The sequence below is a fragment of the Marmota marmota genome, unplaced genomic scaffold, assembly GCF_001458135.2.
Source record: "Marmota marmota marmota unplaced genomic scaffold, marMar, whole genome shotgun sequence".
Classification (NCBI taxonomy): Eukaryota; Metazoa; Chordata; class Mammalia; order Rodentia; family Sciuridae; genus Marmota; species Marmota marmota.
The window spans coordinates 3,700,508-3,714,969 of record NW_026000240.1 but is presented as its reverse complement, the minus strand read 5'-3'; the positions used below and the strand labels follow the sequence as shown (position 1 = coordinate 3,714,969).

The 14,462-nt window shown below is 47.5% G+C and overlaps 1 protein-coding gene across 3 annotated transcripts in view; it reads right to left on the bottom strand.

Moving 5' to 3' along the window:
* The window catches only part of Itgb5 (integrin subunit beta 5), a 99,208-nt gene that overhangs the window by 40,629 nt on the left and 44,117 nt on the right, over nt 1-14,462 (bottom strand). For all 3 annotated transcript variants that reach the window (XM_048794397.1, XM_015486719.2, XM_048794398.1), the window contains exons 5-8: nt 11,742-11,903; nt 10,291-10,386; nt 8,396-8,485; nt 1,260-1,394 (exon numbers count right to left, since the gene is read on the bottom strand). In XM_048794397.1, coding sequence (XP_048650354.1) covers nt 1,260-1,394; nt 8,396-8,485; nt 10,291-10,386; nt 11,742-11,903 — 483 coding nt within the window. The remainder of the gene's footprint in view (nt 1-1,259; nt 1,395-8,395; nt 8,486-10,290; nt 10,387-11,741; nt 11,904-14,462) is intronic.

Sequence of the window (14,462 nt, the reverse complement as noted above, 5' to 3'; positions counted from 1 at the left end):
AGTGAAATGCCATCATTTGTAATGACTTATCTGACAACTTGATTAGGCCTTCTTTCAAGTTTGTTAAAAAGCCAAAGACACTTATAAATAACCTGTCTTACACGATGATTTGTTTCCATTACTAAAGTAAAGAAAGAAAAGGATTTGTTCCCCAGTCATTAGAGATCTTGACTCTCTCAATTTCCATGTCATATTCCAAGTGTCTCTTTGTTGGGGTGCGGCTCTGTTGTGAGATTTGGAAGGGGTGAGAGGCTGGCCTGCGTGTTGTGAGTAGGAAAAGGGCAATGTGAGAGGTGGCGGGGAAAGATCTTTGGTGGAAAGTGAGAAGACCCCAGAACACCACTGCCGAGGCGTGAGCAGCCTTGCGACCACACTTGAGTCAGGGGAGAAGTCAGCTCACCCACGCATTGGCCACGATTAGTGCTTACATGTGCCCTGAGGACAGAGTCACCTATTTTGCCCAGAGGACAGAGTCATCTATTTTTAAAAAGTCCATATACTTTTTCTAACTAGATTCTCTGAAGTACGGAAGAGAGCTTTCCTTCACTTCCTTCCGACATTCTGAGCAACAGAGCAAGTCAGGAACGGATCTCCTGTTCTTCCCCCAGAAGCACGGACCTCTGGTGGGCAGCCCTCCATCACCACTCTGCCACCTCAGCACCAACATTGGCACGTGTTCTTAGCACCCATAAAAGCCCTTCTCGGCTCCCATTCTCAAGTCCTTGGTGTGGCATACAGCCGTCCATCATTACATACATCACTTACATCGATTATTTGGCAAGCCACCTGTTCCCTCTAGTACTGTAGAGCCAGCCATTCATCTCATCAAATCAGAACACGTGGGTGGCTTTCTTCAACTTTTACAGAAAGAAAAAGCATGGAGCAGATTATGTATCCAAGGCACAGAGTAAGCTGCAGAAGAGCAAGAATGGAGGCTGGGTCTCTCAGGGTCCAGTCCACTGGATTGCATCCCTGTTGTGCTCAGAGGATAAAGGTTTCAAACTCCAGGGGCACAGTGTCGTCTTGAGGAAGGCTGAGGTGGCAGTGCACTGAGGGTGGTCTACTAAGCAGGGCTCCTTAACCAGCCTGCCTGGGACTCCGAGCGTGAAATGCAGAGCAGGCTTAAGAAACGCCCCAGGATCCTCAGTTGGAAGACAGAACACAAACTCCCAGAGGACAACAGTAAGTACAAGTCATTAGAATCCAAAGACTAAAGGCCAAGGCTAACAAGAGCTCAGAAACCAGAGGTGAACACTTACCGTGTCCCCAATCTTCAGATCTTCACACTTCCTCTGACCTGGGTAGGATACTCCATCTTGGCAGGTGGCAGTGAAGAAGAGATTGAGATCCTCAGGCTGATCCCAGACCGACAGCTCCACCTTAGACCGGATACTCTGAACAGAGGGAGACAGCAAAGCCCAAACCACTTAGTAAAGGCCGCAGCTGAGGTGACGTTGGCGCTGGTTTTTGGATGCCACATGGCTTCCTCTAACCCAGGAGGCTTAGCCAAGGAAAGAGCCAGCAGGCTTGGTTCCCTGCCCTCCCCCTTTCTCCTCTCTACCCCCACACAACATCTTGGTGGAGCTGACTTGAGGTCTCCCTCAATGAGCTTGGACACATTAATAATGATCTACCAGCCAAATTATATTAGTATCTGCTTCAAGAGGTTATATTTGGTCTCCTGCTTCCCTCTCCAGAGCCACCTCTCATCCCCCACCCCAGCTTCACAGGTACAGTTTCTAAAAATTCCGGCATGTGCTCTCTAGGATTTGGGCCTTTTCAGGACCAAGATAACAATCCTTTGATCGTTCCGCACTCCATCCAGCACCTTATCATCCTGCAAAACCAGTTCGGCAGGCACTTTCTCCAGGACCCACCCTATCATCCTTCACACTCAAGCTTGCCCCCACATCAGATGAGGTTCCTTGTTCATGAGTCTGAAACTACATTATGAGAGACCCATCTTCTGTGTAGGTTAAGATGGTGCAGGAAACAAAAAGCAAGTCAAAATGATTTACTGGAACAGAAAAAATAAAAGACTGAACACATCAGGTATCGGAAAGCACGTGGAGCATCGGTGGCTCTCGTTCATCTGGTTGGAGTGTTAGTTGGGACAGCCCTTTAGAAACCATTAGGCAATATCTCCTAAAGGTCAGGCCGTCCTCAGACCTAGCATTCACCAGAGGATTATCCCCAACAGAAGGGTTTACGTCACTAACAGACCTAGGCAGAAATGTTTATAGCAATACAGTTTATAATAGCTAAAACCTGGAAACTATGCAAAAGCCTAGAATAGTAGAATGGATTTTAAAACCTGTGGTGTTTTCACATGGTAAGGGGCCTTACAATAATGATAATGAACCAAATACAACTACATGCAAGGACAGTGACAAATCTCATGAATGTAACACTGCCTGAAAGAAGCCAAGACACAAAGGCTTACATGTTATATGGCTCTATTTACAGTCATAAAGACATTTTGGTTCACAACAGACCACATATACTAATGTGGTCCCATAAGATTATAAGAGCTGAAAAATTCTTTTTTTTTAAGAGAGAGAGAATTTTAATATTTATTTTTTTTAGTTTTCGGCAGACACAACATCTTTGTTTGTATGTGGTGCTGAGGATCGAACCCAGGCTGCACGCATGCCAGGTGAGCGCGCTACCGCTTGAGCCACATCCCCAGCCCTGAAAAATTCTTAATACACAGTATTTTTACCATACTTTTTCTATGCTTAGATATGTTTACATACACAAGTACTTCATTGTTTTACAACTGTCTACAGTATTCAGTACAATAATAGGCTGTTCAGGACTGTAGCCTACAGCAAGAGGCTGTATCACACAGCCTCGGTATGCAGTAGGCTCCATCATCTGCCTTATGTAAGTACACTCTATGATGACTTTTGCACAATGAAGAAGTTACCTAAGGATACGTTTCTCAGCATATGTCTTTGTCCCTGTTGTAAAACAGTGTACAATTTGCTGATCAAAAACAGGTAAAACTTATGGTTACCCTTGGCAGACAGAGAGGGACTTCCTGGTGTTGGAATTTTCCTGTGTTTTTGACCCAGGTGCTGGATACTCAGTTGGTGAAAAGTTCATGTGATTTTCTATATGTCTGTTGGTTTTGAAAAACTGCCTTTGAAAATCTCTAAGGAAGATGTTACTCTGGAGACCAGGGGTCAATGGAGTAATTGGCTTGTATGTAAGAGTCATATTTTATCAAACATTAAGAAAACAACCATCCTAACACTAAGCACTCTGATCAGAAGCAAGACATCATACTCTGAGAGACACATGGAACCAAGACCAGGCTCCCAGGGCCCTCCTTCTCAGGTGCATCCCCAGGGAGCACAGCTGTCGAACAGAACAGCAGGCAGAATTGCCTCTTGTAGGTTTTCTTTTCTCTTTCTTTTTTTGCTGAGCATATAGTGTTAAACTTGAATAAGTGAAATATTCAGTTTTCCAAACAAATTAACAGCTTGTTGAAAATACTCTGCAAAAAAAAAAAAAAGTCTCTCTCTTTGCAGCCAATTGTTTAAGTGCTTCTACACTCTAAAAATATGATTCTTCTTAAATCTACTTCCTCTTGTAAGTGCCAGCTTTAGCTGGTCAAGGGTCACAAAGGCAATACTCAACATGGCATTCTCTAGCTGAGCAGCTCTTTGCAGATCTGTCTTCCAACTGTATGTGAGTTCCGAGGGCCATGACGCATACCTCTCTGAGACTCAGCACAAGCGCTTTTTGAATGATGGGATGGACGAAAGAATGAATGTTTTAATAGGGGCTAAATGACTTAGGCCAAGCAGATGAAAATTAAACTTATTTTTAAAGACAAATCAAATTTTAAAAATGTATTTATAATTGTTAATAAGTACGAGGATGAGATAAAACAGCATACCATAAAAGAGTTAGGTAGACCAGAGCTACACCAAAAATTGAAAACAGTCACTTGAAATATGAGGGCCCTGTGGTCCAGCAGCAGCAAAATGTTGGAAGGAAGCACTGGCATTTCCCCACCGAGATCTGCCAAAGCTGCCGCTGATCTGTTAATGGAGGACTTGGCAAGAGGAGAAAGAACACCAGGGATGGGGACTCCTACTCTGTGGTTCAGTAACTGCAACAGGATGGAGATCCAGTCCTATCCTCTACTTAGGCCACAAGACCCTAAGCTTGTGCTCTGACCTGAATTCCTGCTCCCCACAGTGCTGGGGAGTCAGAAACTCTTGGGATGTTAGAGGTAGCAGAAACCATGGAGATGATTGAGTTCAAACCTCTCGTTGAAAGTAGCAAAAACCAAGGCCCAGGCTTAGCTGCTGGAGGCATGCAGGACCAGCAGCAGACTCTCTCCATCCCCCCGGTACGTACCCAAACCCTCTCACCAGAGACACACTTTTCTCTGTGGAACTGCTTCTCTGACTTTGGGAAGTGAGTACCCTGATTGGAGGTATGGGTTGGTCTCCCCCAAATGGGTGAGTTTCTGGAGGGCAGGGCTGTGTTTGGTTCACTGCTACATTGCCATGGTGTAGCATGACGCTTGCCACCCATCAGGCCATTAGGGTACATCTGTCGATGAAGGAAGGAAGGGCAAGACATAATAGAGAATCAAAGCTGCAGGAAGTTCTTACGCAGGAAGGCCTTTATATGTGGCTCACTGGAACTCAATAAATTCCTACCAGACTTCCCTCTGGACATGATTCCTATTCCCCTTCCTAGGAAAAGGAGACAATGTCAAGAATGTCAGAAGTTTAAAGCCTATTCTGTAACATACCCGGTCAGGTTAGGTCACATCTGTAATTGCTTTAAGTCAGGCCAGCTGTGCAGTGGGTGGAGCAGACTTTATGGCAACAACCAAAAGAGAAACATGTGCCCCGCTAGGAGAAAACACGCCACGGCTCTGATGTCACTCCACATGCAGCCCAAGTGGTTTCTAGCTCATTCTGTCCTCTCCCACGTTAAAGAGGCCCATGATTTCTGTCTGAGTCCTACCCCACCCCTTGTCAGTGGGGCATGCTGCTGGCATCTGTGAGTATGGACCCGGGGCCTGTGGCTGAGCCCTGAGAGACAACCTCTCACCAGGACCTGCTCCAGGCCAAGTTCCAGGCTGCCAAACTCCCTCAGGAGGACGTGGTGATTTCTCACACTGAAGAATTGGGGACAGCAAGAAAAAAATGTATAAACCCACGAGCTGACAGATGCACATTATAAAAGCTGCATGCAACAGGCTGCTTCCACAAGACACCGCCTTACACCTTCCCTTTGTACTCGGCTCCCTCCTCAGCAGGCCAAATACCACGGCCATCTCATCCGCTACATACGCTCCAACCCAAACCTCAGAGTGGCCCACAGAGCACTGGCCAGCCCTCCAGGGGAGGGAAGAGTCAACACCCCCGCTTAGTCATGTGTTGTGTTGACTCACACGAAATCCACCACAAATTGCTCCAATGGGAAGGTAACACCGGAAATGCAATAGTAAAGCAGAGCTGTGACCAGATCCTGGCCAGAGAGCAGCAGGCGAAGGGCTGTGGAGAGCCTCTCCTGCTGGCCAAAGTGCACCCCACACACGACAGCCAGGGCAGACTCGAATCCAGGGCAAGTGCCAGGAGCCTGGAGCCCAACCTGGGCCTCCCCACTGCCACCCGACAGCAGCAAGAGGATGGTACCTGAAGGAAAAACAAAGCTCCATTCCTACTCTCAAGTCTCCAAACGATCCAACACAACGCGGCTGGCACCAGAGGGGTGGGAATCCCTCCACCCCCGATCCACACACCAGGCAATCCTCCATCCAGCCGTGTGGCCTGTAATTCAAATCAATTCAGTTCTGACACTGTCTACCTGGAGACAAGTGTCAGATGCCACAGGTGGGGAGCTCAATTCTATAAGGACCCCCACACACTTCGAATGTCAGTTGTAAGTGGTAGGTTGTGACTTAATCTCTGACCCACTGGCTATAAATCTGGGTTCTTATCCAAATTATGCTAGGTTCATGTATAAATATACCACAATGAATCCTGCATATATATGTAATTATAATGCACTAGTTTAATAATAATAATAAAAATAAAAGGGAGATTAGTAGAACAGAACAAATGGACTCCTGAATAGGGAGGAGGAAGGAAGGGAAAAGGAAGCTACTGGGGAATGAGATTGATCAAATTATGTAATGTGCATGTGTGAATATGGCACAAGGAATCCCACTATTATATATAATTAGACTGCACCAATATAAAATAAAATCAAAGAAATAAATTAGGGTTTCCATGATGTCTTCCTCAAGTTCAATTAATGTATTAGGATGGGCTTAAAGAATGCAGGGAAAAACCTAACTTATGTTTACAGGTATGTTAATAAAAGCTATAATAAAGGATATATGATCCAGTATGTCCATGCTTGTGTGTAATCTCCACACATGCATGGACATCCAGATCCCCTCAGCCACAGGAAAATGCTGATGCACCGAGCTTTCCCTGTTTCTGGCAAACTCCACCCAGCCAGTTCTATGGAACTATGTGTCATCATGCTCTCTTTATCAAAGCCACAGGGGCAGAGGGCCTGGGCCCTCACCAGGAAATACTCTGAGGGAGCCCAGGAGGTCTGTTGGCTGCTGTTGGGTCTGAACTTGAGCTGAGGATAGAAATGCCGGGAAGGAGCTTCTCCCCAGAAGCCCAGCAGGAGCCTTCTCAGTACCCCACAGAGCGCAGATGAGGCTGCTCCTTTGGTCATGATTCCTTTAGTTCAGTGTCCAGCGTTTGAGACCTGAGAAGCTTCCAGTGAGGAGAGATCCCAGGAAAGAGGTGACCTTGCCAGGCCTGGGCCTTCCCTCACACTCCCTTCTCAAAGCCCTCTCAGTATGTGGTGTTTCAGCAGATCTGCTGTGCCCACGTAATCAAGCAAAATTGTTCTCCCTCTTTCTGAAATGCAAACCAAATTACTCACTGCATAATCTGAAAACCACTAAAGTATAAGTCAATTTGGAAACACTGTCTCACTGGGCTCTGGGCTCCGAGGTGGCCACTGGATCTTGTGAGGATTTAAATGTCAGAGGATGTTAGTATGTGGGGAACTTAGTAAGGGAGGAAGAGGAGCCTGAAGTATCACAGGAGATGGGCTGACATGGCCAGGAGGAAGGGAGGGCAAACTAGCCAGAAGTCCTCACACTGCCCAATCTGCTGTCATTAGGTACTGGGTCTCAGAGAGACAAGGTGCCGGGCTGGCTAAACCCTGACTCTAAGGTCCCTCAGTGACTCCTGGTTTAGCTGAGCAGCACTTTGTAACTCAAAATAGGGCCACATCTGTAGGTGGACAAAGTCAACACTGGGAAAGGCAGGGTTCCAAATTACTCATTTATAAATCAGTCACTGCAGGGAAAGCAAGATGATTCTTATCACAGATATGTAATGCCTTACTGAGAGGTTCCCAGGTTAGCCCACAAGTCTATTTTATGTAAATTTGGGACTAACAGTGTTACTTCATGATACTCTATTTCAACAGGCTGATGATTCTGAAGTCTAATCTAGAAATTACCCCACCCCTGAGGGCATGGCGGGCACTGGATGCTGCAACCATATTGAGCCTAGCGGGGAGGGAATGGCCAAGGGAACATACTTCCCAGTTCAAAAAATTGTGCTCACCATTTCCTCAGGGAAGATGGGTCTGAGACAAGCGTTTCTTGGATGTCATGAACTGAGGGAAAGGATGGTGGAAAGAAGAAAGATTTGGGAAGTGATTCCTTGAATGATTGGCTTGAGATATGGAAGTGACTCCTAAATCATGTCCACAAGCTCCTGCACTCACACTAGAGCCATGAGCCCAAGACGAGTTACAACAGCACAGAATCTCATGTGCCACTCAGAATCCCTCCGAAAGGGCTCAATTGCAATCAAGTCTTCAGTGTGTGGGCAAAATGACATTGATTTTTTTCTTGTGTCCCCTTTGTCCCTGTTAGTCTGCAGTTCTCCACTGAGTCCTACGAGGATAAGGAATTCCAATTGACCTGCTTGCTGTGAGGCAAAGGTTGGAGCACATGCCTCTCACTTCTCACAGCCTGCAGCTGTGGCTAGCAGATGCCCTGCTGGCCTCACCCAGGGAATAAATGCTGTTCAGAACCATCTGGGCAACTGGATGGGTGGAGAGCACCAGCACACGCCCACAAGAGGTATCAGAACTGGAGGTGACCCCAGGCTGTGGGCCTGAGTCTCACTGAGCCACTTGCTGGCTCACTGGGACCAGCCAAGGATGAGAGGGTGGAGACTTCGGAGGGAAGTAGGGTCAGAGCAGAGCTGAGTCCACGAGCATGACGCACTGCCCCCCTGAACCCACATCAGTCCCCAGGCACTCAGTAGGAGTGAGCAGGATGGAGGAGGTGATAGGGGCCAAGGCAGAGACTTACATTGTATGCATTGATAATCAGCTGGATGATGTTCTTGGAATCTCCATGTAAAATCTCCACCGTGGTCCCAGGTATTAGGGCTGTAAAATTCTTGAAAAAGAAAGAAGGAAGTAAGTCCATTTTGCCTTCCGTTCCATCAGAGTGAACACTCCTCTACTGACTTGAACACTAAGGGCCTGGCACTCTTGGGCCACCCTCCTGCACTACACATGGGAGAAGCTGCCACAAGGGAAGGTGAGAAGAACTGGTGCAAGGACCGACTTGCTGCAATGGCTGAGGAATCCCAGAGCCTGCGGAAGAAGGCTGACAAACCTGCCCTAAAGCACAAAGTCTCGGAGACCTTGCCCCTCTGGCCTGTTAGGGACATCCTCTGTCCATCCTCTGAGGAGGACATGTTTTTCTTGCCCTCACTCCTCTGGTCTACACAGGTGATCCCATGTTCGACTTCCAGGATATACTGTCTGTCCCCAGGAGTGCAAAGGGCAAGTTTCCCAAGGGTCTCAAGTATACTTTCTTTCCACAATAGGGAGCTGAGGACCAATAGGGTGCCCTCCCAAGGACCTCTGAGTGTGGTCTTGGGACAAAGCAGGCGGCCCTGATGGACTGGCTGCCCTCTTCCCTCAGTACTAACTCCTAAACATGGCTCTTGTAATAGGGATGGAGCAGCCACTGCCCTCAGCCTGCAAATCCCTTTTTTTTTTTTTTTTTAGTTTTTATTGCATGTAACATCCTCCCTGGCCTCAATCATGTTCCATATCAAAAAGTTACTGATGATGGCAATCTGACAAATCCACTTTCCAAAAACAGAAAGTCCACATTTATGGCATTCTGCAGAGTCCCTTATGAGGCACTTCCCTGAGCCAGGGGACTTGGTTCTGGGAAAGGATGGCTAAAGCTGAGTAGGATTTCTTTTCTCTTCTCATAAAACATCTGGAAGCCCACGACAGTACATCCCCATTAATCCCTCTAAAAATGTACTTTGTAAAACGCATCAGCCTGCCATTTTCCAAACAAACAAAACAGCAACAACAGATTGTCCTCCCTGTTTTCATTGTCTAGAACAGACTCACACAAAAAGAAGCTCAAGAATTCCAAAAGACACCTGTGGCTTTTCACCAGGGATAGTCTTCACAAGAGTCATAGAAAGACAGGATCAGACAGGATTCTTTGTGAATATTTAGGGGATTCCTGGTGAAGTTTCCTAACCTCTCAGCAAAAAGGACATCAGAGGTGAGGGTGGGCTTCACCTTCAGCTCACAGAAGTTGTGTATCTCGGGTTTCGAGTTCAATGTGTGACCTGCCCATTGTGGCAGGAAAGAGTGCTCACAGGGGAGCTGATGACGATGCATGACAGGACAACCAACCTGGGAACAGTCTCATTAGATGGAAAGGACCCTACAGATGGCTCCGTGCCATCAGGACATTGGCTGTTCTCTTGGGGAGCTCCTATCCCAGATGACCCGCTGGTCACCACTCTCTGCTAGTGAGGCATAAAGAATGCTGAAGTAGTGATGCAGGCTGCTTACTTGAATATTTAAGTGCACATCTGCACTTATTTCCCTTCCCTATAGAGTATGCCCCTCCACGTTTCCATTTCATCAACAGAAAAGTGGGGATTCACACCATTTTCAAGGATTCTCTCAGAATCAAACTGAATACCATAAGTTTAAATTCCTTGTAAAGATATTCATGGCTGTGCGAATGCTTGAGTTTTCCTCAATATAAGATTTTTTCACTGGATCAATTCAGAGCTACACTGCACTCCTCCTTTGTCTCTCGCCACACAGAGCAAGGCTGGGAACAGGCCTTACCACTCTCCCACTCAGTTCTAACCTCCCTTAGAGTCAGTGAAGCCCCAGAACCAGGCCACCCTCCATCCCCACCCCAAGGCATACCTTGTAGAGCATATAGTGGTTTTTTGTCACTGCAAAAATGAGGTTGATGTTGTTCTCTGCCAGCTTCTCTCCAAGCAAGGCAAGGGACGGATAGTCCTAGGGCCAGGGAAAATCAAGGCTGTGACACTTGGGATGAGCTGAGAGCCCAGCACCTGCTCCAACACACATTCAGCTGCTCCACATTTACCATGAAAAGGAAAGGTTTCCCTCAGGTGGCCCCTCAGAACCCTCAATCCCCAGTAGCAGCTCCTGACTGAGGGACTTTGCAGAGGTGCCCAAAGGACCCTGAGGTACTTGCCAGACACCCCAGAGTGGTTAAATGAGGACTGGGGCTTCTCCAGGCTGCTGTGTCTCCATCCTCCAGCAAGATGCTGAGGCCCCAAGGAGAACAACCACTGTGTCCTACCATCTGCCTTCAGCACTCTGCGCTTCCCTCTCTGCCCTAAGACCTTCCCTTGCCCTATTTTCCATTTCTTGTGCCCAACCACAGCCTCCGCTCATAGCTCCGAACAGGAGGAGGAGGCTGCTGACCACTGGGCTAAAAGCTGGCCATGGGGTGGGATGCAGAGCCAGGAGGCAGGAGGAGGCTGAGAAGCAGTTAACAGGGTCCTTAAGGATTTTAAGGTCTGCTGAGGGGCACAGAGGTTGCCATCAGCTGAGGTCCTACAGTCTCGAGTCTTTTCTCCATATTCCACCACTTCTGGATAATTTGGAAGGCCTCGACATGATCACTTCTTGAAACTGGAGAAAAATGGGCTTGTCTCACAAAGAAAATTGGGAACAGCTCCTTCCCAGCCAGACACCAGAATGGATTTGGGAAAGAAGAAGGTACAGATTTCTGGAAAAGACCACATTGTATGTGTGGCAAGAGCTCGAGAGTTGTTGGGGCTGGGTAATGGGTATGCAGGGGTTCGCCGTGCTTGTCTATTACCATATGTGTTTGAAGTTCTGTATAAATTCTTTTAAATTAAGTGGCTATTGTCACAGGCTATTAGGAGTGGAGGATCCCCAAGGCTCCTGGTCCAGCAGTCCACCTGCTGCCCCTCTGACACTGACAGGGAACTCATTGTCTCAGAGAGCCATTTCTAGAAGCCAGGAATCCTCCCTGTGACTTCCATCCCAGTTGTGAGCTCTGTAGGAAACCATTCCTCACATTCCTTTAAGATCCCCTCTGCCCATGGTCTCTCCCGACTCCCCCGGTTACCTTCTTCCTCTACCAAAAATCTCTCCACTTGGATACATAATGGCAGAAAGATGAACCTGCTACAGAAATCCCTGGGAAATGTCCCAAGTTAATGAGGAGTTCCAGAAACCCACTTGGAGAAGAGAGAAAAAAGGATGAGACCAAGAACCGACCAAAGGCCAGTGAGGACTGAGGGCCAGAGAAAGGATCAGAGGTGGGGTGAACACTGCGAGGGAGGGGTCCCCCTCGGAGCCTGGCTGCCCCTCACCATCTGGTTGGATGCAGTGTACTCGTTGGCCTCGTTCAGATGACACTGGCCATCATGTGGCTGCACCAGGCCCCCCAGTTTTCCATCCAGCGCGATGTGGGGCACGTCGTCCGTTGTGAACACCAGCAAGTGAAGGGCATCCTTTCGCCAGCCGATTTTCTCCTGCAGGACAGAAAGTGGAAGGTCAAGAGTCCTCCTGCCCAAGCCTTCCCTGGTGCATCCGTGGGACACTGGCCCATGTCCAGGGCTTGTAGTCTAATCGCAGGCATGCCCCGGCCATGCTCCTCTATGGCCCACTCTTTAAGCCTCTGGCAATAGGTTCTGCAGAGGCTTAACAGACCTACAGCCTGGGCCCAGGAAACCCAGATGCACAGACAAATCTCTAGGCCTTTGCCCACACAAGCTCGTGTGCCTGGACCCCCCCCCCACCCCAGGTCATCGCATTCGTCCTGCTCCTTCCAATGACATCTTCCTATCTGCCCCTCTTTCACCTCACCTATTATTCCTTCCCCAGATCCACTCCAGCCACCCCATCACATGCTCTGGCTGGGTTTGTCTGAGATAATAGTTAAATAATAGTTAAATAAACATCTCAGTCCTCCAGTTAGACATGAGGCACTCAGGACCAGAGTTCAAATGAACAAGAGACGGGGAGACAGGTCTGATGTTTGAGGAGTTGGTAAGAACTGCCGTCTATTCTATTCTGGTAGATGTAAACCATTCCAATTATTAACAGAACCATTTCATGTCTCAAGTCAGTCAGATAAGCTCTTTTCCTCCTTCCTGCTTCACTAAATGGAATTTATCCAATCTTTTTTTTTTTTTTTTGGTACTGAGGATTGAACCCAGGGATGCTTTACCACTTAGTCACATTTTTATTTATTTGTTTGGAGACAGGGTCTTGTTGCATTGCCAAGGCTGGCCTCAAACTTGTGATCCTCCTGCCTCAGCCTCCCAAACTGCTGGGATTATAGTCATGCACCATCATGCCTGGGAATTTACCCAGTCTTTGGGCTGTACCCTTGCTAAATGCAATCTGTGTGGCAAGGGAAGGACTCTATTTTTCACATCTGTCACTGTGGCCCCAATGTGGCACATAAACACTCCCAGTCATTATGATCAGAAGAAGCTAGACTCTGACACAGAGCAACAAACAAGTGGTATATATGGCCACTCCTTACTAAGTGAGAAGGCATCCCAAGATGTGTTGGCAGCGGGGTGAATGGATGCGGGACTTCAGCACTGCCCAGAGTCAGCTACCTGTGCACCTGTGACGCTGAAATAAGAGACTGGTCACAGACTGAGCAGGTGGAACGCTATTGCTCTTTCACTGCAGATGAGGAGCCAAGGGCATCAAGCTCTCTCACTTGTCTCAAAAGTGATACGGAAAAAGCTCGATGAGCTGATACTGTCTTGCTCCAGAAGCAGCTTGGCCACAGAGAAATACATCACCGAATGTCAGGGAACGCAAGGGAGAGAAGGGGTTGGACGAGAAGCCAGTGACGACTGGAAGCCGGGGGACCTCTGTGAACAAGGACCTCCCTCTTTTGGGGAGTCGGTTTCCTAGGCACTCAGCATTCACCCAATATACAGCCACTCATCTCCTGCTGTATGCCAGGCCCCACAGAACATCCTGGGTCTACAGAAAAACTTGCTCCAGGTTTCAGAAAGTTGAAAGCCTCAACACACCATGATGAACATGTCAACGAAGGCAAATGCAAGGTGGACGGAAGCCGGGGAGGACAGGAGGACTTCCTCGGGAAGCAGAACTTGATGAAGAGGACATTTTGAGGAAGCTGAAGGAAGAAATAAGGAGGGAGAAGGCAGAAGAGGGGTGGGCATTTTAGGGACTAGCAAAATACAGAAGAGAAAGAAGCACAGCAAGGAGGTGGGACCCAGAGGTAGGTCCCTTGCAGCTAAGCCCTGACAAAGCTACTTGTGGAGTAGAAGTTGGGACATGGCTCTTCTTGGCAGCACTGGCAGGGGTCACAGCGAGGCTTCTGGGTTGCTGCCAGTGTTCTGTTGCTTGACCTGGTATTTTCATTTTGGGAATATTTCTCAAAATGTACTCTTATATATATAGTTTATTGAGTGTATATTTATAAAGAGTTACAAACTTCAAAAGAAATAAAACAATGTATCACAAGCCACTGAGTATGGAAGTGAGGGGCCAAAAGGCTTGGGAGAGAAAGCATAACTGAGAGAGCTTTTGGACAGGCAGGGCAGCCCATGCCTGTAATACCAGGGACTCAGGGGGCTGAGGCAGGAGGATTGCAAATTTGAGGGCAGCCTCAGCAACTAGTGAGGACCCTGTCTCAAAATCGAAAATAAAAAGGTCTGAAGACTTAGCTCAGTGGTAAAGCACCCCAGAGTTCAATCCCTAGTTAAAAAAAAAGAAAGAAAGAAAGGAAGGAAGGAAGGAAGGAAGGAAGGAAGGAAGGAAGGAAGGAAGGAAGGAAGAAAGGAAGGAGAGAGAGAATGTGTGTGTGTGTGCGTGTGTGCACACGCGTGCTTGGCAGGAAAATGTTGATTTATTAGCCACAAATCATGTGCTAAAAACAGTGTAAGATAGTAGAAGATCAACCTTCAATTTGACAAAATGTATTAAGAACCTTACAGAAAATTGAGAACTAAATAAATGGACAGAGGTATCAGTTTCACGATCGAGGAGTTAATAGTGTTCAGATGTCATTTTTCCACAAAGGGACTCACAGACCTGAC